General features: G+C 35.0%; 1 protein-coding gene across 4 annotated transcripts in view; it reads left to right on the top strand.

Moving 5' to 3' along the window:
- The window catches only part of ARHGEF28 (Rho guanine nucleotide exchange factor 28), a 144,730-nt gene that overhangs the window by 82,259 nt on the left and 40,379 nt on the right, over positions 1 to 22,092 (top strand). For all 4 annotated transcript variants that reach the window (XR_015732105.1, XM_034441149.3, XM_034441152.3 and 1 more), the window contains 9 exons: positions 10,180 to 10,310; positions 11,751 to 11,977; positions 12,910 to 13,105; positions 13,350 to 13,461; positions 14,663 to 14,702; positions 15,020 to 15,143; positions 16,662 to 16,794; positions 18,994 to 19,049; positions 21,441 to 21,492. Coding sequence is in view for 3 of the 4 variants with exons in the window: in XM_034441149.3 (XP_034297040.2) it covers positions 10,180 to 10,310; positions 11,751 to 11,977; positions 12,910 to 13,105; positions 13,350 to 13,461; positions 14,663 to 14,702; positions 15,020 to 15,143; positions 16,662 to 16,794; positions 18,994 to 19,049; positions 21,441 to 21,492 (1,071 nt within the window). In the remaining variant the exon portion in view is untranslated. The remainder of the gene's footprint in view (positions 1 to 10,179; positions 10,311 to 11,750; positions 11,978 to 12,909; positions 13,106 to 13,349; positions 13,462 to 14,662; positions 14,703 to 15,019; positions 15,144 to 16,661; positions 16,795 to 18,993; positions 19,050 to 21,440; positions 21,493 to 22,092) is intronic.

Below are 22,092 nucleotides of genomic sequence, written 5' to 3'. Positions count from 1 at the left end.
TTTACTTAATTATCCCTAGTGGTTACTGAGGGATTTCTTTCCCAAAATTGGTATTTATGACAACTGTTCTCCAACACTTTCCATAAGATTTATTGAAGAGCTTAGGAAGACTCGAGTAATGATAGAGAGAAATCTGGCTGATTCATATTAAACCCGTGTAGAACCTGATCTGTGTTGGAAACAAAAACAAAGAAACCCTTCTCAGCTTTGGGTAGTAGAATTGTAACTGAAAAGGCCTTTCCAAAGACTTTAGTTGATGACTTACATGCTCTGTTGATAAAATCATTGCTATCTATTCTGGTGGGATGGTTGAGATAGTTACTTCTCCACTTTTTAAATTGACAATGTGAACAGTTTGCTTAAACCAGCCACATACCCTTTAGACCAGGGGTCACCAACCTTTTGGATGTCAGGGACCACTAAATTAATAATTTTAAATCCTGCGGACCACTAATATGAATTTTTAAAAAAGATAAATAGTATTTAATGCAATATAAAAAATGCAAATAATTTTTCTCCGGACCACCAAAATTTTCTCAGATCACCGGATTGATGACCTCTGCTTTAGACTTCCTCCTATCCTGGTTATAAAGAATTGCAGGTTGGCTATTTATCCCAGGAGCTATATTTCTCTTCATCATGTAACTTAAGTATTTGCTATGCCATTAATGATGCATAGCAAATGCATCATTAATGATGACGTTTTCTGGCAATATTTATAAAAATATAGGCTGAATAAAATTGTCAATCATCTATGTGGGTCAAATTTAATAACTACATCCAAATTGGTGCCGACCCCTTTTCAGTTTCACAAGCTTGGTGAAATGTTCAAAACATTTTCACATGCAGTAAGTAATTCTTTGGAAATTAGAATCATGAGTATTGCCAGAAGAAAGTTTTGGCTTCCCTCACTAGGCCTAACAGAAAGAAAATATGTGGAACACAATTTTGAAGATCTGTCCTTTTAATCCTGAAATTCAAACATAAATTTTTACATGGTATGAGGTTGTACACTTTATCCAACATAATTTATACTGCAGATATTTTCCCTTTTTGGTTTCATAGCTTTCATTCTTTTAAGTTATAGATTAACTTATGTTAACTTTGCTGGAGGAAATTCTGGGAAGCTATTTGAAAACTGTTTGCTATTTTTCCCTGGTGATCATTATTCATTTTCTTCTCTGACATATGTCTAAAATTTATGAAATGTACTGGTATGTTACTAAATAGTGTTTAAGGATTTTTAATTGTCCTTTGAAAGTTCATATGGGCATTACATTCTAAACCCAGTAAACATCAGAATTATTAGCCTGTGTGATTTATTTAATGCGATAGCTGCCTTTAAAAAAAATTATTACAAGGATTTGCATGCAACCAACTCTATAGATTATAAACAGGTTATGATCAATAATACCTTGTTTCTTTATATATTGATAGTACTGAAAAGATTGAAATGTTCAAGTGTTATATGATGAAAGTAAAGCATGAGAGAGGCTAAACAGAAAGCTTAGCAAATGGATCAAAATTTAGCAGAGAGTAAAACAGGCATATGTAGTATCACCATTGCTTTTATATAGATATTTTATGGATAAATACATAGAGAGTATTTATGATACCACTTGAATTACTATACTGTATGTTGATTGGTAAAATGGAAATGTGTACTTTTGTATGCAGATGCTGTGATGTTGATGACCGAGAATCCGAATTATTTGTAGTATATGTTACATATATTGTATGATGGAATGAATATGGATATGATATTAATATAGAGGGAAACACGGGAGAAGTTTTAAACTATGCAGCTATTTGTAAAAAAGTAATGGATAGTAGGCAGCCTTTTGCAAGGAATTAATGTTTGTCCAAACAGCTACAAACTTACTATTTATGAAAGTGAGAGTTGTGTATATCAAAAGAAGCATAAAAATAAGTTGAATGCAATAGGAATAGTTTATTTAAGAACTGTAAGTGATAAAAAAGAACAGATGGACTCAACCATGAAAGTCTAATAAATAAATGTGGACTGAATATGAAAATGAGTTGACCAACAACAACAAAAAAACCTATATTGAGGTAGTTTAGTCTTGTAGAGAGAATGAAGACAAATGTTTGCTGGAAGAAAGAATGAGTTGAGAGGAAGGGGAGGAGTGAGAATATCATGATTAGATGAAAACGTTAAGAAAAGAGAAATGAAACATCTTAATATATGAAACAATATATGAATTGATATATGGGAACAAGAAAGCAAAAATGGTTCAGTTGTAGAAAAGTAGGAAAAGGTACAATGGATTGTGTTATTGCAAAGTAGATTTAATTAGATTTCCTTTCCTTTTTCTTACTTTGGTCTTCTTTTTCTTATTACTCCTAACTTTTTCTATGTTTTGTTTAATGTTTGCTTGTAAGGAAATAGAGTGATTGTTTTGTGTGTATGTTTATAAGTAAAAAGGTAGCTTCCTATATATTCTGTTTCTAGGGTGGGAATACATCTTATCTTAAAGAAAAAGACATTTATTTTAAGGACTTTTCAGGCCAAATTTAGTTTAATCTTAAGCATAAGAAAGGGAAACAAGATCCTTTAGCTGTCCATCAAGAGTTAACTCCTAGACATCATAGTGGCACACAAGTATAGGATCACATTACAGGGAAATATGTCACATTTCTATTTAAATTATACACTAACAAATGCAAATCTGTATCCTCTTTCTTTAGGTAATACGTTTCCTCTTTTTGAACAATACATATTTATAGTTATTATATTTGGTACACATAATGTACCAAATTGTATTTTGGAAAATAATGCTGACAGCTGTGCATATGTATGTGGTAGACTCAATAAGCATAGAATAGGGGGTGAATTACTGTTGGTGAATGTGTAGAGTTCTAGCTTTTGAACACAATGATGTGTGCAACACAAATCTAGAGGATGCAGATAGCTCTTGCCAACTTGCAACAATGTCTGAAAAACATAGCTTTCTAACTCTAACATAGTCTTGTTAGAGAAGACCAAAGTACATCTGGCCTAGAATTTTAAAAGCAAACAACCAGATGTCCCAAGAATTAATACAAGCATTGTAACGCTGTTTAAAAATGTTTTAAAGTACCATTTTTTACATGTGTGAACTTGGATTTTTGGTTAGGAAACAAAATTTTGATCTCTTTCTTGATTTTATAAGCGTCTACATAAACCACAATCAATGAGTTAACACTTTGCCATACTTGTGCTGTAAAAAATGCATGGAACTTCAGGAATGTGATTTATCATCTGCACAATAGATATTTCTTTGTCATTTTTTGAAACTAGATTGTTTCTTCCAGTAAAAATAAATAACTAATGGAATCAATGTGTAATTAATTTTCCTGTCTAGTGAATTAGAAGTCTTGAAATACCTTTCCTATTACAGTAGTTTAAAGTAAGGGTGAAAATAGAAAACTGATGAGCTACTCTTTTATAACACTCTGTTAAGGTGGTTACAAAGTCTAAGAGTCTGCTATAGATATTTGATTGCTAAATCCATTGGAATTTTCAATTATTTAAGACTTAATGAAAAGCATAACAGAACATATACATTTAAAAAAGTGCTCTGGATGGGCCACACCCTGCTGATGCTTTGAAGATCTGGCTCTTCTTCCAGGCTTTTGGCAAAGATGATCAAAGCTTATTTTAAGCAATATAGGCTGTTTTGCTTTACTCTGTTTCTGTTATCCTGCCATCTTTTACCCTTCTGTTTATTTCTTGGTGTTTTTCTTGTTTTTAATGTTTTAAACAATTTGTAAGCTGCCCAGGTTGCTGATAATCAAGCAACGTACTTCAATTCAATTCACAGTCTGGAACTGGTAAAAACATAACAGTTTATTATTATTATTATTATTATTATTATTATTATTATTATTATTATTATTATTATTATTAGCATAAAAATCTTAAACCACAGCCCCTGGGTCTCTAGCTAGTGTTTGCCTTCATATGCATTGAGTTCATTGCAACATAGGATGTTTGAATGAATTAGTGTGGTATATGTGCAGATCCAAGCAGTGTCTTTCTAAGTGCCATCCAACATGTTTTAGTATGTATTATCACTGTGCTGATAATCACCGGGACCACCATAGCTTCAATTTTTATTTTTTTATTTTGTTTAAAAATATTTTATTAATTTTTAAACAAATGAAAAACACAAACATAGATACAAAAATACAAAAAAGGAAATTTTTGTGCAGAATTGTGACCATTTACACGACATATCACTACAAAGTTCTTATACTCTATACATTTTACTTCATCAAATTCTATTATGTCTGAGTCTGTTTTATTTTTCTGTTTTCAATCCATTTGTACCATTTCTCCCATGATACATAATACTCCAAGTCTGTCATTCCTTTCAATTCCAATGTTAATGTCCATTTCAGTGCAAAGATTTTTTTAATTATTAAGTCATTGGAGGGCGTCTTTACCTTCTTCCAACATTGTGCAAAGGCCAATCTTGCCGCAGTTGTTATATGTAGAATCATATGTCTTGTTTTCTTATCATAAGTTTTTTTCATTATCCCCAGAAGGAACAATTCTGGTGTATATTCCAGTTGAGCACCAGTTATTTCCTGTAACCAATTTTTATTTTATTCCAATATTTTTTCGATTCTGAGCACAGCCACCATGAGTGATAGAAGGTACCCTTCTTTTGTCCGCATTTCCAACAATTTGGGGTTAAGTTTGGATATATTTTTGCCAATCTTGAGGGAGCCAGATGTCACCGGTAGAACATTTTGTATTGGTTTTCTTTATATTTTGCCGATCTTGTTATTTTATAATAGCTTCAATTTTTAAAACTGTATTGACTCCCCTTGATCTTTTGTAGAAATTCTTTTCCTTGCCAGCTTTATGTTCTTTTTATTACATTTCCATATTCCTGTTTTGTGTCTGCACATTCAGTAAGTTCTAATTTTTAATTTGCATTAGTGCTTGTTCTTGTCTGTCTTTTATGTAATCAGCCAATTCATGCTTTTCTTCTTCAACAGTTTGTTTGACTTGATGTAAACACCTGCCTCAATTTCTGCAGGGCAGGTATAATCTATCAAATGCTATTATTGTGGTTCAGCACAGAGTCAGTCAGATGTTTAGACTGTTTAGACTGGATTTGGCATTTTTATCCACCTATCAAGTCCCTCCCAAAGGTCTTGGATAGGCAAATTTTATTATGGTTGTAGTAGTAGTAGTAGTAGTAGTAGTAGTAGTAGTAGTAGTAGTCCAACCCAATCAGTTTTGCAGTTAAGAATCACATGCTATCAACTTTCCCTCAAATAATATTTTGATAGATCTCAATTGTAGGATAATGCAGATGTTAAGAAAATATATTAACTTGTACTAACGGTCATATGGTGCCACCATTTTTACTCCTTATAGCCATAGAATAAGAATGCTAGAAAAAAGTAATCTCAGCTTCTTTACTCTGGCCAAAAAGAGAAAGAAAGCAGCTTGATGTTTTATATTCTGGCTTGTTTGAAAATTAACAAAACTATGTATAAGATTTACTCGTGGCCAATCTGATTGGCAATAATGAGAGAGAGATTGAAAGCTTCAAGTTAGTATTTTTCTTATAGCTGATGGGGATGGGGTTTAATAGTATACGAGAATAACCTTGGGGGTTATGAGGAAGACCCGTGGACCAGGGCAGGTGTGCAGAAGATTTCTTAGGCCACAAAAGGAGAGGGAAGCATTTCAGAAGGGACTCTCCCTAGTTTTCTGAGAGTAAAAAGAAAGAAGGGGAGAAATACTTTTGGTCTTGCAACATTCTGCTAATGTAGAATAAACATAAAGATAGTACTCAAGATTATGCTTCTTATCTGGACCAGGGATGGTATTCACTTACCTTCGCTACAGGTTCGCAAATGGGAGCGCGCGTGCGCAGAGCGTCAAAAACAGGATATGACTAGTGGTGGGTTGCTCCTGGTTCTGTCCGGTTCTTTAGAACCTGTAGTAAAAGCGGGAGGCTCCACCCACCCGTCCGGACATCATAATTGATGATCTGCACATGAGCAGAAGCTCCCATTGCGAACCGGCAGTAAGTAGAACCCACCCCTCGTGATGATGCCCAGGCAGGTGGACAGAGCCTCCTGCAGCCGCCTCTAAAGGCTCGCCCGAATCTGATAGAACCGGCTGAATAGCACCACTGATCTGGACTACCTCAAAAGGCTAACATGGGAAGAGGCAGGAATTTCCCTGACAGTCTTCCAAGTAGATAAGAAAGAAACACAAGATGAACTACTTTATTGTAAGGCTACAGTAACAGAATCTTGGAAGTCTGAAAGTCTCCCACCATTCTTCTATGTTCCTTCCTCTTATTACTCAGTTGCAGGTTCCTCCCCCTTTTATTTGATCCCTAGGCACCTTCTCAAATCTTCTCTTACCCCCCCCCCCAATTTTCCAAGCTCATTTTCACATTCCAGGTCACTCCCGCAATGACAAAACGGAGCTTTTTCCCACAGACCAGTTTCACTACCTGCAGCTATACTGCAGCTGAGCTGGAAATAAAGCAGTTCAGCCTTTCAAGCCATCAGAGAAACATGGAGGTTTCTGACTTCATAGAATCCTTGTATAGAAGTGTGATAAATTTAGGGAAGCAAAGAAATACTGAAATTATTTTAATGTGGGCAGGTAGTGAAGTCATTACATAGCATTTCTTCAAATACAAATAGATTGCCAATTTTTAATTTTAATTAAGACATAAATAATATAGCCTCTAGATCCGTGATGGCGAACCTATGGCACGCGTCATAGGTTGTCTATGTCATAGATTGTCATAGCTAGCTGTCGCCAGTTGTTCTTCTGGTTTCCGGTGCCTGGTCTTCGGGTTTTTGGCATGGGTGCGCACTTTCCGGTTTGGGTACTCAATGCCGAAAAGCTTCACTATCACTGCTCTAGTTAATTCACCCTATGGACTTGTCTGTAATCTGGTGAATCACTGAAGAATCCTTATCTGGTATGGCAGTATTTTATTCTCTAAATCTAACTTAGTTTTGGCTAACAATAAAGCAAGATTTTGGTCTCAAGAGGGAGAGATGTCTGTCACTATGGCATGTTAATAGCTTTTGAAATTAATAATTACATATGAAGTAAAAAAAAATGCAGGGCCTTCATTTTCAGAGTCTTGATTTACTACAGTTTTTAGTACATGCTTGCTTATTAACTCCATCATTGCCCTTCTAAGAGAACCATTAATGTTATTTCTATATTCCATCTGATACGATGGTTTTAATCATCTTTTTGTAATATTAGTCATCCTATACAGCGTATTAGATGGAAGAGACCTTTACAGGTTATCTAATTCAGTCTCCTTCTCTATCAATTACTGCTTATTCCATTAGATTGCTCTATTGTTTATAGCGCTAACCATCAGGACATTTCTGCTAACATTCTACTGAAATTCTTTTTTTTTAAATTCCAGACAGTGCAATATTTACATGAAACTACTGAGGGAGATAATTCATTGCATTGTGGTATCAGCATGCTGATGATAACCAGCTATACATTTCTACTCCTGGCTGAGCGGTGGGGGGGGGGGTGCTGCTTAGTTGCTGACCCTGTGTCTAGAATTTAGCAGGAACCAGGTCTAGCTCAATGTTAGCAAGAAAAAATGGCTTTCCCGCCAGTTGAGCACAGATCCAGAATGGTGTTAGTTCTGATTCTTGACAGGGTAGCAATTCCCAGGCAGAACCGGTTCTCTGCAGGTGACAGCCATGGCCAGGAGGGGCACTTTGCACAGAACCATTTTGTGCATTGGTTGTGCCAGTTCCTGGACTTCATTACTTCCTGATTGGATTACTGCAATGTGTTGTTCATAGGATTGCCCTTGAAGACCATCTAGAAATTATGCTACTGGAGTCACTTATTGAGATAGGTGGCTGTAGAAATCAAATAATTTGAGAAATTACAGATGATCCCAAATACAGTGATATGCATAGTTTCGGATGCTCCTTGCTTTGCCTTTGTTATACCATTGCTGCATGAGCCTTATTAACCTCTGGTTCTAGCGCTCTTTTAGTCTTTCAGAAGGCCTTAAAAAACTGGTTCTTCCCCCAGACACTGGAATAAGGTGAATCTGAAACCCTGTGGTTCTTGTTAGTTTTATTGCAGTGTGGTGCTGGAAGATGCTGTTTCTGTTTTGGATGTTGCTGTATGTTTACTTATTTTACTTATTTTTGTTGTTGCTGTGATTGCTCAGAGTTATAAGATGAACGACCATACATGTTTTCTAAAATAAGTACATAAATGGTATTTCTGTTTGCTGGTTAAGTTACTAAATTGGCCATGTTAAAAGTAAAGAAGTAAAAAGATGGTAATTAATTCTGTTTATTTTTATGTGTTAAAACATCAGGTGAACATTCTGATCATGAAGTTGAATGGACTCTTCCTTAATTTTAATTTTTTAAATGCAAGATATACCAGTACAAGGAAACTAAATTCCATTATTTGCATGCATTAATCATGGTATTAAAGTGTATCATTGTGTTCTTCACTCTTTTAAAATATTTTGTATGTGCATGTGTGCATATATTATGCATATAATCCTAAACAATTTCATAAAATTATTCGCATAAACTTCTCAATGGTCAGGGTTAATAAGGGCCTATGCCATTCAGTGGGATTAAAAGAGATGAGAGAAATGGGTATGAGGAGAAATGTATGTTTCTCCTCATAGAACTATTAGGAGTATTAACACCCTTTCAGGAAAGAACATTGGAGGAAAGAGTTAATCCTTCTGTCTTCCAGTCCCAGGGGTGATTTCATTTACTTAGTACTATTGACTAGTTGATAACCTCTAATTTCTGCTACAATAAAACAATGTTTTCATTATTCAGTTCGGTTAGCTCCTTGTTTATTTGGACAGATTATATCCTGAATGAATAAACTATGAGGAAACAAATGTGTTGGCAGGCAATGTAGGATACACTGAGATTTCAGTACTTACTACTTAACATTTTACTTCCTTTTCTTTCCTTCTCAAATGATTCTACCTGCTGTCTTCAAGCCCATTTTGAAATGTTAGAGTAGAAACATTAAAAAAATAATAAGCAGCTGAGACACCTGTTGCATTATTAAATCTCCTTCACAACTTGGCATAATTGCAATGGGTCATGCAGAGAATGTGGAAGAGCCAAGTTCAAGGAGAAACAACTAACTAAAATTCAAAGCATATCCTGGAAACAATCTTAGTCCAGGAAAAACATTGTGTTGCACTGATAAGGGAATAAAGGAAGCTGAGAAGGTCCACCAGAATCAGAATTTGTAGCTGTTGTGAAACTCCTTTAGTTTGGAAAAAACTGCTGGTCAGATTCCTCCTGTTTTTAAAAATCTCACTTGATCTTAAAAAAATAAAATAAAATAGAAAAATCATGTAATCCTGCCTCCATCCCAGAACTAGTAGACCCAGACACTGCTCTAAACACTTGTTAATCTGAATTATGCCCATATTGATAGATTCATTGATGACAGTAATTATAGTGATAGCCTTCCTCTTATGTGATTGAGATGATAAGGAACCTTTCATGCTGTTATTTATAATAGTTAATTCTTATTGGAAAAGTTGGAGCTAGCTAGATAGGACAAATGAGCAGTAATTTGGTGATCATTGGCTAGCTAAGGGCTACAAAGTAGATAGACCCAGTTTACTTTTAAATTATGGTTTCACTCTTTCAAGACATATAGCCACCCAGAGTCTTTTTGATACGAGATAGGTGGCAAATAAATTCAATCAATCAATAAAAATATACAGTAGTTGTCTATTCTCCAACACTAGATTGCTACAAACTATAGTTAAGAAGGGCTTTAAGTTTCCCATCACTGTTATAAACCCCATACATAGATAATTCTAGGAATAATTCATTCCTTATGTAATTTCCCAGTGTTCAAATATGATGGGATTACAACTCCTAGAATTCTAAACCAGCAATGACCAATAGTATATCTGGAGGCCATGATGCTCTAATGAATACTATAGAATGACCCTGCTGTAGAAGGCTGAGTGTGACAACAACAATGAGAAGAGAAGGAAGAAAAAATAGACTGATAAACTCCTCTTACTTCAATTGTTCTACTCCTGAAACAAAAACATGAATAATTTCATCAAAATTATATTTTTCTTCTGAATTATCATGCAAAAAATAAATTTTCCTATTATTTTATTCCAGCTCAGCAATATTCCCCATTTGAAGCTTACAGGAGAAGACCAAATCCTTCCACCTTCTTTGCTGCAGCCAAACTTTCTGCTATGCTAAATGGAAATGATGAAGTGTATGCAAACCGCATGGTAGTAGATCAGGTAAGACTGACAGGTGTATATTGAGATTAGCTACATATGGTTATTGAAGGTATATGATTATATAAAGTAATGAATTGCACAATTAGTATTTGTTTATTTTATTTCAAGGGGAAGCAATAAGGGAAATGTTTATCATTTATACCTAAGCGTGTTAACTCACTCACTCACTCACTCTCTCTCTCTCTCTCTCTCTCTCTCTCTCTCTCTTTCTCTCTCTCTCTCTCTCTCTCTCTCACACACACACACACACACACACACACACACGCACAAATGTGTTGGCCAAAAATTACCTGCTGAAGTCCCACTAATTTTAGAGGAGCTTTTCATAATTCTACAACAGTTTGTGGACTGCTTTTTCTCAAGCTTGTATAGTATTGATACTTAAAGTTTCTGGACTAAAATGCTCTCTTTTTTAAAAGATGAAGAGTAAAATTAAAAACTTTTGTTTAAACAGGATACCAAGAACCTTGCACTTAGCTCTTCTGAAATGGCTCTTAATATGTACTAAGCCATGACATTTCATTTTGGGACTGATTGATGTTAATTTTTATCAGTTATAAATTCAATAAAAAACGTTTAAAAGTTAAAAAAACATGAAAATACTTGCAAGCATTGATTTCGGTTTGCAAATCTCAGCCTTCTTCCTTCACTCCCCTTAACTACGAGTGAATTGTGCAAAAATGTCTTCTGTGTCCCTATTTCATCACCTACATGCTGCCCATCAATTTCCTGCACAAGTTATCCCTTTCACTTCTTTTATTTTTGTCCATTTCATGCACCCATCCAAATTGATCTGTTGTATGCTCTTCTCTCTTTTATGGGTGTCTCATACACTTATGCCCCCCCTCTCCTAGGCCAGATTTGTCGCTCCAGTTGTTGCTGGATGACAATTCTCAGTAGTGCTATTGTAGGGGTGCGTTCAGGGATGAAATGCTCCCGGTTCGGACTGGATCCGATAGCAATGGTGGCGGGTGGTTCGAAGAACCGGTAACAAAAATCTCTGAGCTCCCACCCCCCCATGCCCAGCTGAGTCGCGCGATCATCAGAGCTGTTTTTTTTACTTTTAGAAGCATTTTTTCTACAACCTCTTTGGCTGAAAAAATTAAAAATGTTTAGGTTTTGTATAACAATAATAATATTAAAAATGTAGTTTTTACTTACCTATGCTATCTAGTGTTTTCTTTCTGAGGAATTGGTATGCTTCCTTCTTGCAGATATTTTTATTTCATTTTGATACCTGATAATATCATTATAGATATTGAATGAATTCTTGGAGCATAGCACTAAGAGTATATTCTGCCATCACTGGATTCCTGATCCCACTGAACTTTTTCTATTGGGATATTAATATCTCTTGATGGTTCTAACAGCTGAATTTAGTTTTACATCATTTTGCATTGTTTTGTATTTAATATTAATAATTTTATTTCCATACTTTAGTTGGAAGATGCTGGTGTCAAATACGTTAATAACAGCCAGAGTACTTCTGAAACTAACACAGATGCAAATAAAGATCCAGAAGTGTTGGAAAATATTCCAGGCAACAAAAATCTATCATCGCTTATGATACCTAGCTTGGATACCTCAGGTTCTTACATGCCATTAAAGAAGACACATGGTCTTAGTAATTTACGGAATCATCGTTATCCCTTTATTAAAAAACGAAGGTGTGTGATAGCTTTTGATTTGCATTGTTATAAAAACAGTAACTCTTTTCATATGTGTGTGTGTTCTATAAAATAAATATGGGTTGCATGGATTTGGAGAGGAATTTGTTGGATAGGGTTACAAAACCTTTCATGCATCTGTTCTGTTGGTTCTGACATTCTTTATTCTGTTTTCTGAAAACACAACTAAGCAAAAGTGATCAAGAATGACTCTTTCAGAACCTTCTCCCTTCATTTCCCTCTTCCCTACTCAGAGAAACGTATTTAAAATTTCCCATCACTGTTTTTCTGTTTCTGAATTCATGCTGCCACAGTAAATGTCAGCTTTGTGATGTGTTTGCTGATATATTGTTGATTTTTGACTAAAGTTATATTTTGACATTCAGGGAAATGCTTCTTTTTTCCTAAGACATGCCTCTAATTTTTTAGATTTCTTCAGCTATTTTAACTATGGTTAAGGTTAGGCAGAGAGGGACGCAGTGGCTCACTGGCTAAGATGCTGAGCTTGTTGATCAAAAGGTCGTCAGTTCAGCAGTTTGAATCCCTAGTGCTGTGTAATGGGGTGAGCTCCCATTACTTGTCCCAGCTTCTGCCAACCTAGCAGTTTGAAAGCACGTAAAAAATGCAAGTAGAAAAATAGGGGCCACCTTTGGTGGGAAGGTAACAGCGTTCTGTGCGCCTTTGGCGTTTAATCATGCTGGCCACATGACCATGGAGTCTTCTTCGGACAGAGCTGGCTCTTCGGCTTTGAAAAGGAGATGAGCACCGCCCCCTAGAGTCGGGAACGACTAGCACATATGTGCGAGGGAACCTTTACCTTTACCTTAAGGTTAGATAGAGTGGATGAAAGGACAATACACTTTACTTATTGTGTATAACTACTGTAAGCTACTGTAGTAAATTATTGTATGTTTGTGTTCCTTTGCTCCTAGTTCCAGTCTTGATGACTTGGATGTTGACAATGGAGATGAAAGATCCCATAACTGCTATTCTTCAGTATCCTACAATTCTTCTGTGATTTTGCCTAGTGATAGGGAACGGTTAAGTGCTTCAGAGCCCACCACTAGATTGGATGGCAGCATGAACAGAGCTGAATCTCTTCCTTTATCCGGCAATTTACAATCCAAGGTATTGTTGTTATTTTCCCATAAAATTAATAACAATTATTTAATTGATGGGAGAACTTATTTACATTTCCTCCAAAATGCCATAGTATTATTTTTAAAAAACATTTGGAATTTTCCAGTAAATTTTAGTAAAAGGAATTTTCCATAAGTCACAATTGTCATCTAGTTTTGCAATTAAAACTTTTGTAAAAACTAAGAAAAAGATAGGAAAATTTCAAAATATGCTGTTTATTTTATATGTTTAGGAAACTCTACTTTCGGGAATTCGTTCTCGTTCATATTCTTATACTTCGCCCAAAGTCTTATTAGGCAAACCACAGTGTGCCCAGGAATTTATTCAATGTGATTCAAATGATGGTGAGTATTGATATTTTAATATTCTTATATTTTTAGAGCAAGTTAGCATGGTTTACCTCAAATTAACTTTAGAGTAGGGTATTAAGTATACTTTTCATATAAGAGGAAATCTTTTTTTCTAAATTGCAAGATTCAAATTACTCACACATATCTCACCTTTTTCTAAATCAGGTTTATATCTAACTATGGTTGTGTGAAGATGGGCAGGATGAACGGATGCATTAATTTTTCTCCCTATAATGTGCATCTTGAATTTTTGTAAAGTTTAGTTATACAGTATCTTATTAAGGTTTTGGAAAAGGAAGACTATTTGCTTATTAAATTTATATGAATACTTTTGTTCAGGAGCAAAGACAGCGTAGATGGTCCCAATTTTCCCCACAATAATAATGTGCCTAGGAAGAGCACTAATTTCTGGGGCTAAAGATGGATATTGCTGATATTATGATTGTTCACAAAGTCATCCAGGATTTGGCATTTTTGCCCACCTATTGAGTCCTTGAGAACGTGGGCTAGGCAGATGTTGTTTAATAATATGAGAGGTGTTGTTGCAGGATGTAAGCAGTCTTCTGCAATTTATTATTATAATATACATAATATGTGAAATTACAGCTGCCAGTTCTAGGACGTTGTGATATATCGGTGTAGTACAGAGGTCTTCAAACATGGCAGCTTTAAGACTTGTGAACTTCAACTCCCAGAATTCTCCAGCCACTATGCTGGCTGGAGAATTCTGGGAGTTAAAGTCCACTAGTCTTAAAGCTGCCATGTTTGAAGACCTCTGGTCTAGTATATATATGTGTGCATTCAAACTCTGTGGCCTTTTGTAATTGCAAGAGGGAGATTCTGTTAAATCGTATATTTTCTAAGTCTGTCCAAGTTTTTTGGTATGGCACCTGATGTGTCAATAACCATTGGGAACACATAAACAGTGAGTTTATGCCATAATCTTTCAGCTTTTTAAAAAATATTATTATTATTATTATTATTATTATTATTATTATTATTATTATTATTATTATTATTAACAACAACAATATCAATAACAATAATAATAGTAATTGCTACTTCAGGGATGTTAGTGTATAATAGTAATTTTTAAATGGAAGGAATACAAAAGAATTTTTAAATGGAAATCTTATGCTGTCAACAATTACTGACTGCTAAAATATAATTATTTTAAACATTGTTTCTTTTATAGAATCACATGCATTCAGCTTGCATGAACAGTCAGAAAAAAGGTATGTTTTAAGTGTTTGTATATATACACACGCACACACACACACAAATTTGGTTATTGGTAATAATTGCCAAATAGATGCTGTTTACTTGAAAAATGTAAGAATTTCAGCATCTATCAAATATGCTACTTGAAATTAACTTGCAATGATAGCTGGATAAAATGCAGAAATGCAGGTATACTGAAATTTTTCCATATTTAAATAAGATATAAGAATGCGGATATTTATTTTTTGTATTTTATGACTTCTATAATGTCACATATTTTATTTAATTATGCATTTTTACTTTGTTAAGATATTTCCTGGTATATTTTTAGGATTCAAGAAGAAGAATGGGATAAGTACATAATACCAACAAAATCAGAATCTGAAAAATATAAAGTTAGCCGAACATTCAGTTTTCTAATGAATAGAATGGCCAGTACACGAAATAAGTCCAAGGTAATTTGTGATCAATGCACTATGGGAAAAATAACCAAAACACCCGACCAGAACAACAACAAAAAAATCTTAAATATTATGAGTGCTAAATTGTGCTTGCAATTAAAAGATGGACACTAAAATACAATTCTTTAAACTTGACAATGAGAAATATTTCTTTGGATATACTGAATAGAAAACATTTTCCAGTTGCAACAGATTTAAAAAAAAAAAAAAGCACAAGAGAACCATTGACCTACAGTGAAATGATGATATCCTCTATGTTAATTTGGGATTTATCATTCAATTGTCCGAAAATGGTAGGCTAAATAAATTAAAGGGGAAAAGGGACAGAATTTGATAAAATTCAGAGGGGATTTTTTGGGTGGGGGGACTTGTGCTAAATATTTCCCTTCTGATTTTGGGACAGTTTGGGAACATTTTAAAAAATTGGTTCATGTCAATATTTTTCCAATCTACTGTTGTTTTTGTTCTATTGTGATTTTTATAAAGTCTTATTTTGGGAAAAGTGTCAATATATTTATTTATTTATTTTATTTTATTAAAATTTATATGCCGCCCTTCTCCCGAAGGACTCGGGGTGGCTCACAAGTATAAAATGACAATAAAAACAATATCACTAAATAGCATTAAAAATCTAATTTAAAATCCCACTAAAAAACCCAACCAGATCAGGTGATTTGAGTAAAAAGCCAGGTCTTAAGATCTTTGCGGAAAGAACGGAGATCAGGGGCTGTCTGGAGCTCGGTGGGTAATTCATTCCAGAGGGTCGGCGCGGCCACCGAGAATGCCCTCAGTCCAGGGGCCACCAGCCAACATTGTCTGGCCGATGGCACCCGGAGGAGGGCAGCCCTATGTAACCGCACTGGGCAGTGGGAGGCCGGTAAGAAGTGGTCCCGCAAGTATCCCGTGCTCGTGCCATGTAGGGCTTTATAGTCCTGTGTAATTATATGGTTATGAAGATATTCAGAATTATCTTAAGATCGTCCCTACATCTCTGAATGATATAGCCTTCAGAAAGTGCTGAGCTCATTTTCAATGATTATTCACTTTTGTTTCCCTTTTGTTACAATATCCAGCATTTCCAAAAGTAAAGGTTATTATTCATTTTATTTTGTTTAGATTTTTTTTTATCTTGCCTTTATTATTTTTAAAAATAACCCATGGTGGCATGGGTTCCTTGTCTTCCTCTTTTCCCCACCACAACCTTGTGAGTTGGACTGAGAGAGTATGACTGGCTTTCATGCCTAAGGCAGGAACTACAATTCAGAATCTCCGTGTTTCTAATCTGGCGCTTTAGATCAAATGTTATTTGAATGAGGTTATTCTACTATGGTTTATATAAACATGTAAGAATATGATTTCTATGGAATATTGTTCTACAAAATGGAGAGGAATGAAAAGATTATTCATTGCTTCTTTTGAGTGGGGTAGTTGACTGCTTCTGCAGATATTGACGCTGTATCACACTGCAAACTAAATTTGTATTTATTTGTAATTTCCATTTTGGTTATTAAGGCAAAAAACAAAGATGCCAAAGAAAAAGAGAAAGCTAACAGACATCACTTTGTTTCTGGATCGTATGCTGGAGTAATGCCGTGTTTCACATGTGAGAAACCACTTTTGGGGAAAGAATCATTACAGTGTTCTTGTAAGTAACTTATACTTTGTATTCATAGAAGTTGCTTTCCCCAACTGTGTTATAGGAAGTTGCTTGTATTTGTAGATTGGTTCCAAACTTAGTCATGTGTAGAACAGATCATAGACCCAGAACCATAACTTACTTAAGTCTCTTAACTAACGTACAATTTTCTTAATTTAAGTAAAATTGTCGTGGGATTACTTGAAACATGACTAAATGTAGATTCAGTTCTATTTCTTGATTTGAGAATAATTTGCTTAGTTCAAAGTACAATGTTTGTATCATAGGTACTAAATCTCAGGATTCAGCCATTGTCACATTGGAGACTTCATTATCTTTATATTGCTAGCAGCAGTTTGTTTGCCTTTAGGAAGAACTTTTCTAGTTCTGAGCTGTTGGAGTTGAATTTGGAACTCCTCCCACAAATCCATAAGATTATTACTCCACAAGCTATAGTGATCTCTTAATTAGGTGTGTCCAACACAATAAAGCCATATTAACAAATTAGCATATTAAACATCTAATGTTACCTCTGCCTTGAACAGTTGCTGGGTTTACATAGTTTTGTGTTAGATGCTCCCTTAAATCAATTTCATCTTTATATATCTCCAAGTAAACTTAAGAGTTGTAAATGTTTTCTTTTAGCTATTCCACAAAATGAAGTCCGAGAGATCTGTTTAGAACTTATAAGGTGAATACGGGTGAACATTCTCAAAAAATCAGTTCCATCCCCAACCCTTCTTCTGGCCTAAGGCTGCATTTATTTTTATTCCTCCTGATTAGTTCCAATAGATGAAATGAGCCCAGAGATTGAAAGAAAAATAGTTTGAGGAGATTTAGTATAGTTCATTCATGCTTCTCTGCCTTCTCAAACATGGATCACTCAGTCTGAACATAGTTGGGGCTGATGTGAATGTAAACAGACAGACCTGTTTCCAGGTCATGGCATACAGGAGTAGGTTCTACTGACTTTACTACTGGTTTGCAACGGGAGTGCGCAGAAGCTTCCTGATGATGTCTGGGTTGGTGGGCGGAGCTTCCTGCCGGTTTTACGACCGGTTCTTGCGAACTGGTCCGTACCGGAGGCAACCCATCACTGATGGCATATCTGAGGGATCATCTTTCTCCAATTGTTTCTGCCTACCTGGTATGTTCGAGCAGAGTGGATACATTCCAGTTCCCCTTTATCAAATGTTGTGGGACTAAGGGAAGCATGTCTTCTCTGTCATGGCTCCTGCCCAAGATAGGGTCTATCACAAGTCACCATGGCCAACTCGCCATGACCAACTTGCCACAGTCAACTCACTACGGCTAACTCGCCACAGCCAGCTTGCCACGACTATAGGACAACTTGCCATGGCCATATTGCCACAGGACAGCTTGATCCAGGACACGACTTACACTAATATCAAAGAAATGGTGGAATAGAATCATTAAAGAAATGATGCAAAAGGAGGACAAGAATAAAATGTGAATGGCAAAAATTAAAATATTTTTATTTATTTTAAATAATTAAATAGAATTGTTACATTGTCCCACAGTGAGTTGTCCCGCAGTGAGTTGGCCAAGATAAGTTGGTTGCGACGAGTTGGCCATGGTGAGTTGGCCGCAGCAAGTTGGCTGTGGCAAGTAGTCCCATTCCCGCCAGAGATATGGCTGATGGCCTCTTGCGAGGGGCTTTGGAAAGCCCTTAAGACTTGACTTTGGTCCCTGGCTGGGATTAATTTATTTGCATGGTCCTTATCAGGCTTGTACTGTTATGGTTGTTTTAGTCTGAGCTGTCAAAGTTTATGTTTTCAACTGTTTTTCTTTTTTTAATTTTGTAAGCCGCCCAGACTGTTGAACTGGGCGGCTATAACAAATTGAAATCAATCAATCAGTAAATTTCACCTAGTTTGATTCTCAGGGTAATACTTGAGAATAGTTGATTCTCATAATATAAACATAGATGGGGTTGTTTTCTTGATGGCAACCTCCTGCTCTGTATGATGAGTGGTTTTGGCCTAAGATCCAAGACATACTGTACTTCTTTATCCTTTCAGTGAAAATTAGCTGGGTCTTTGCCGATTTATATAACTTTTCCAACCCTTTTGAAGGAACCAGTCATCACAGCTGGAAAACATTAGGACAAGGATTACTTCTAGATGAAAGTTGAATGCTTTAAAACTGAGATTGCAATTGAGAGATTTTTTTTTTGCTTCCTTACAGATTGCAATGCAATTGTGCATAGAGGTTGTAAGGATTGTGCTCCTGTGTGTACAAAAGTAAGTTTTAAAGTGACTACTTGGGGATGTCATTGCTCACTTTTACACTGTTTTATTTCTATTTTGTTATTTTAGAGTGTAACATATCAAGAAAACTATATTTTATTGGGTCTACAGGTAGTCCTCCCTTAACAATGGTAATTGGGACTAAAACTTCATCACTAAGCAATTGCCACCATGCCAATTTATGGCAGAAGTTCTGGCAGTCCCAGCTACCGTCATTAGGCAAATCATGGACATCATAGCATTCCAAGATTATGTGATCATGATTTTTTTTTTTGTTTTTTATATATTTTTTTATTTTTTCCAACATAAACATAAAAAAGAAATTTTTTTCAAGAACGAAGTCTTGGTCCGGTCACAAATGGGTACACTAATTTAACAAATGAGAAACAAACAATTTTAACATAAATTCCAACATCTTAATAAATTTTCCAATTATCTCATCATACATCCTAATCTCCTACTAAGGCAAAGCTTCTTTTTATATTCAATTATAAATTCAATTATAAATCAGAATTCAATACTGCTTTACCTACATTTTTTATCCCTTGCTCCTTTTGACATCAACATTAAGCACAAAAACAATCTTTTCTTTAATCTATATATTTACCTTACAATTTTATCACCACAAATCTTAATTTCCAAATGTATACAACTCAATTTTTATTTCAATTTATTAATCAAAATTTCTTTCTATTTTTCTCGTTTTCTAAACCCAATCTATCCTATATTCTTAAACTTTTACACAGAGGTCTCAAAATTTACCATTTCATTTTAATTATCACCCAACATTTTTTTCACCCCTTATTAATAGTGACTTCATGCTGATTTCCTCATTGATTTTGCTTATCAGAAGTGAGCTGTGAAGATCACAAATGGCAACCATATGATTGTGCAATGTTGCAAGGTCATAATGGTGAGCTGATTGCCAAGTACCCAAATTGCAGTTACATGATTATGGGTACACAACAATTGCTGCAACCAAGAGGGCTTGTTCGTCCCACTTGTTCAGCACCATCGTAGCTTCGAATAATTGTTGAACTTCGAACAATCCCAGAATGGGTGAATGTTAAGCAAGGACTACCTATAGTTTTATGTTAGAGTAATAGAATAGAATAGAATAGAATTCTTTATTGTCCAAGTATGATTGGACACACAAGGAATTTGTCTTGGTGCATATGCTCTCGGTGTACATAAAAGAAAAGATAAGATAATTTAATAATTTAAGCTAAGTATTTCAAGTGAGTAACTATTGTTGACCTATAGGGGAAAAAAACCAAGGCATTAGTTGTGGTAATAAAATCATTACAAATAGATACAGTAAGAGTAACTAACCTTTATATTTTCCTAAGCTCTCTTGCTTAGTAAGTTTGTTGCTTTGTTTCTACACTGAAGATCATTTTGTTTCAATCTTTTTGTTTAGGCTTCCTTATTACAATGACTTGTCCTTTTTTATGTTTGCTTACTATGATTTGCTAGTTATGTGACTAGTATGTACACTACTAATTAGTTGTCACTACCTTTTGCCATGTGGGACCAACTAAAAAATTAGATCCATGTTTTTTTTGCATGAAGTGGAAAAGAGGAATGCTGGCTTATTACAAACTTGGAAGCCATTCTTTTTATCACGAATTTTGATTTTCTTCGGAAGAAATGAACATGGGATTTTGGTTCATATGTCATGGTAAATAAACAGTCACAGGAATTTGCCCACAATTTTGCCTTGTCCATGACTCAGACTTGTCTGATCTTTCTTTGTCTCTGCCTCTCTTCATATCCCGATTAATTCTTGAGAAAGGGTGGTGTGTTTGGGCGGAAGATTTGACTGCCTTTGGGGATTTGAAATTGGCTTCTCAGGTGACTGTACATTAGACTAGTGAAGTAGCTGCTTCAAAATCATTGCAAAAGCATAATAAACTGAGAATTCAAATTGTAATGGAACAAAGGTATGAATAGCATCATCTTCCTGTTTTGTTAAATCCAGAGGCTGTTTATATTATCAGGTAGAACAAAGAGGAATATCGCCCCCTAGCGTACACCAGTTAGAATGACATAAATTCAATGAATAGGATCAGTTCAATATTATTGGCTTTTCCCAACAGTATTAGTTTTTTTTTAAAATGCCTGTCAAAGTTTCTAAAATACGTAATGATTTATATTAATTATTGTGTCTGGTAACATTAGCAAAATTCTAGCAATTTGCAACTTCACTATTAGGGTTATGTAAAAAATGTAGCATCATAAGTCAATATAAAATCTTTCAATAAAATATGATCTCATATGTATAGTAACGTTAAATCATCTCTTATTTATTTAACCAATTAAATAAACTTTATATTTAATATATTTAATAAAATTCATATTAATCAAAACATTCTTCTTTACCAGAAATTGCAAGATAGAAGTTATGTTAAGAACAAGATACAAACTGTCCAGACAAGTAAGTTAAAGAGTAAGAAAGATAAGAAATGTAAATTGTTTTTTTTCTGTTATGTTTCATGTTTTGTTATTATTAGTGGCTGTCTTTGGGAGAATGGACAGCTTTTGTTGATTTATCCCTTTCCATTAATGCCTTTCTTAGCTCATAAACAAAGCTGTCTTTGAATATCGGATTCCTTTATTTTAGAGGAAGAGATAGTTTGGAGAGCTGCAAATGAATATTGGCAAAAATTCCCTCCATCCTTCCATCTTCTTTATGGGTCTCCACTATCTCTTGGTCTTTCTATGAGTACACTTCTCAGAATGAACTGAACACATTCACTCTAATCCAATATTTTTCACTTGCTTCACTATCAACTCCAAGGTTTTCCTTCATACAATAATTTTACCTTAACTTCTGACAGCATACATTCAGTAGTTAAATTAATTAAATTAAACAGACATTAAAAGCAGAAATACCCAATCTATCACTCTTATGTATTGGGCTTCCAACTATTTGGTAATCTAAAGTATTTGAGGGGCTGCCACAAAGAAGAGGAGATCAAATTATTCTCCAAAGCAACAGAGGGCAGGACAAGAAACAATGGTTGGAAACTAATCA

The sequence above is a fragment of the Pantherophis guttatus genome, chromosome 2 (assembly GCF_059756535.1).
Source record: "Pantherophis guttatus breed Tessera chromosome 2, ASM5975653v1, whole genome shotgun sequence".
Lineage (NCBI taxonomy): Eukaryota > Metazoa > Chordata > Lepidosauria > Squamata > Colubridae > Pantherophis > Pantherophis guttatus.
Note: the sequence above shows the minus strand (reverse complement) of the source record. Positions and strands in the feature narration are given on the sequence as shown.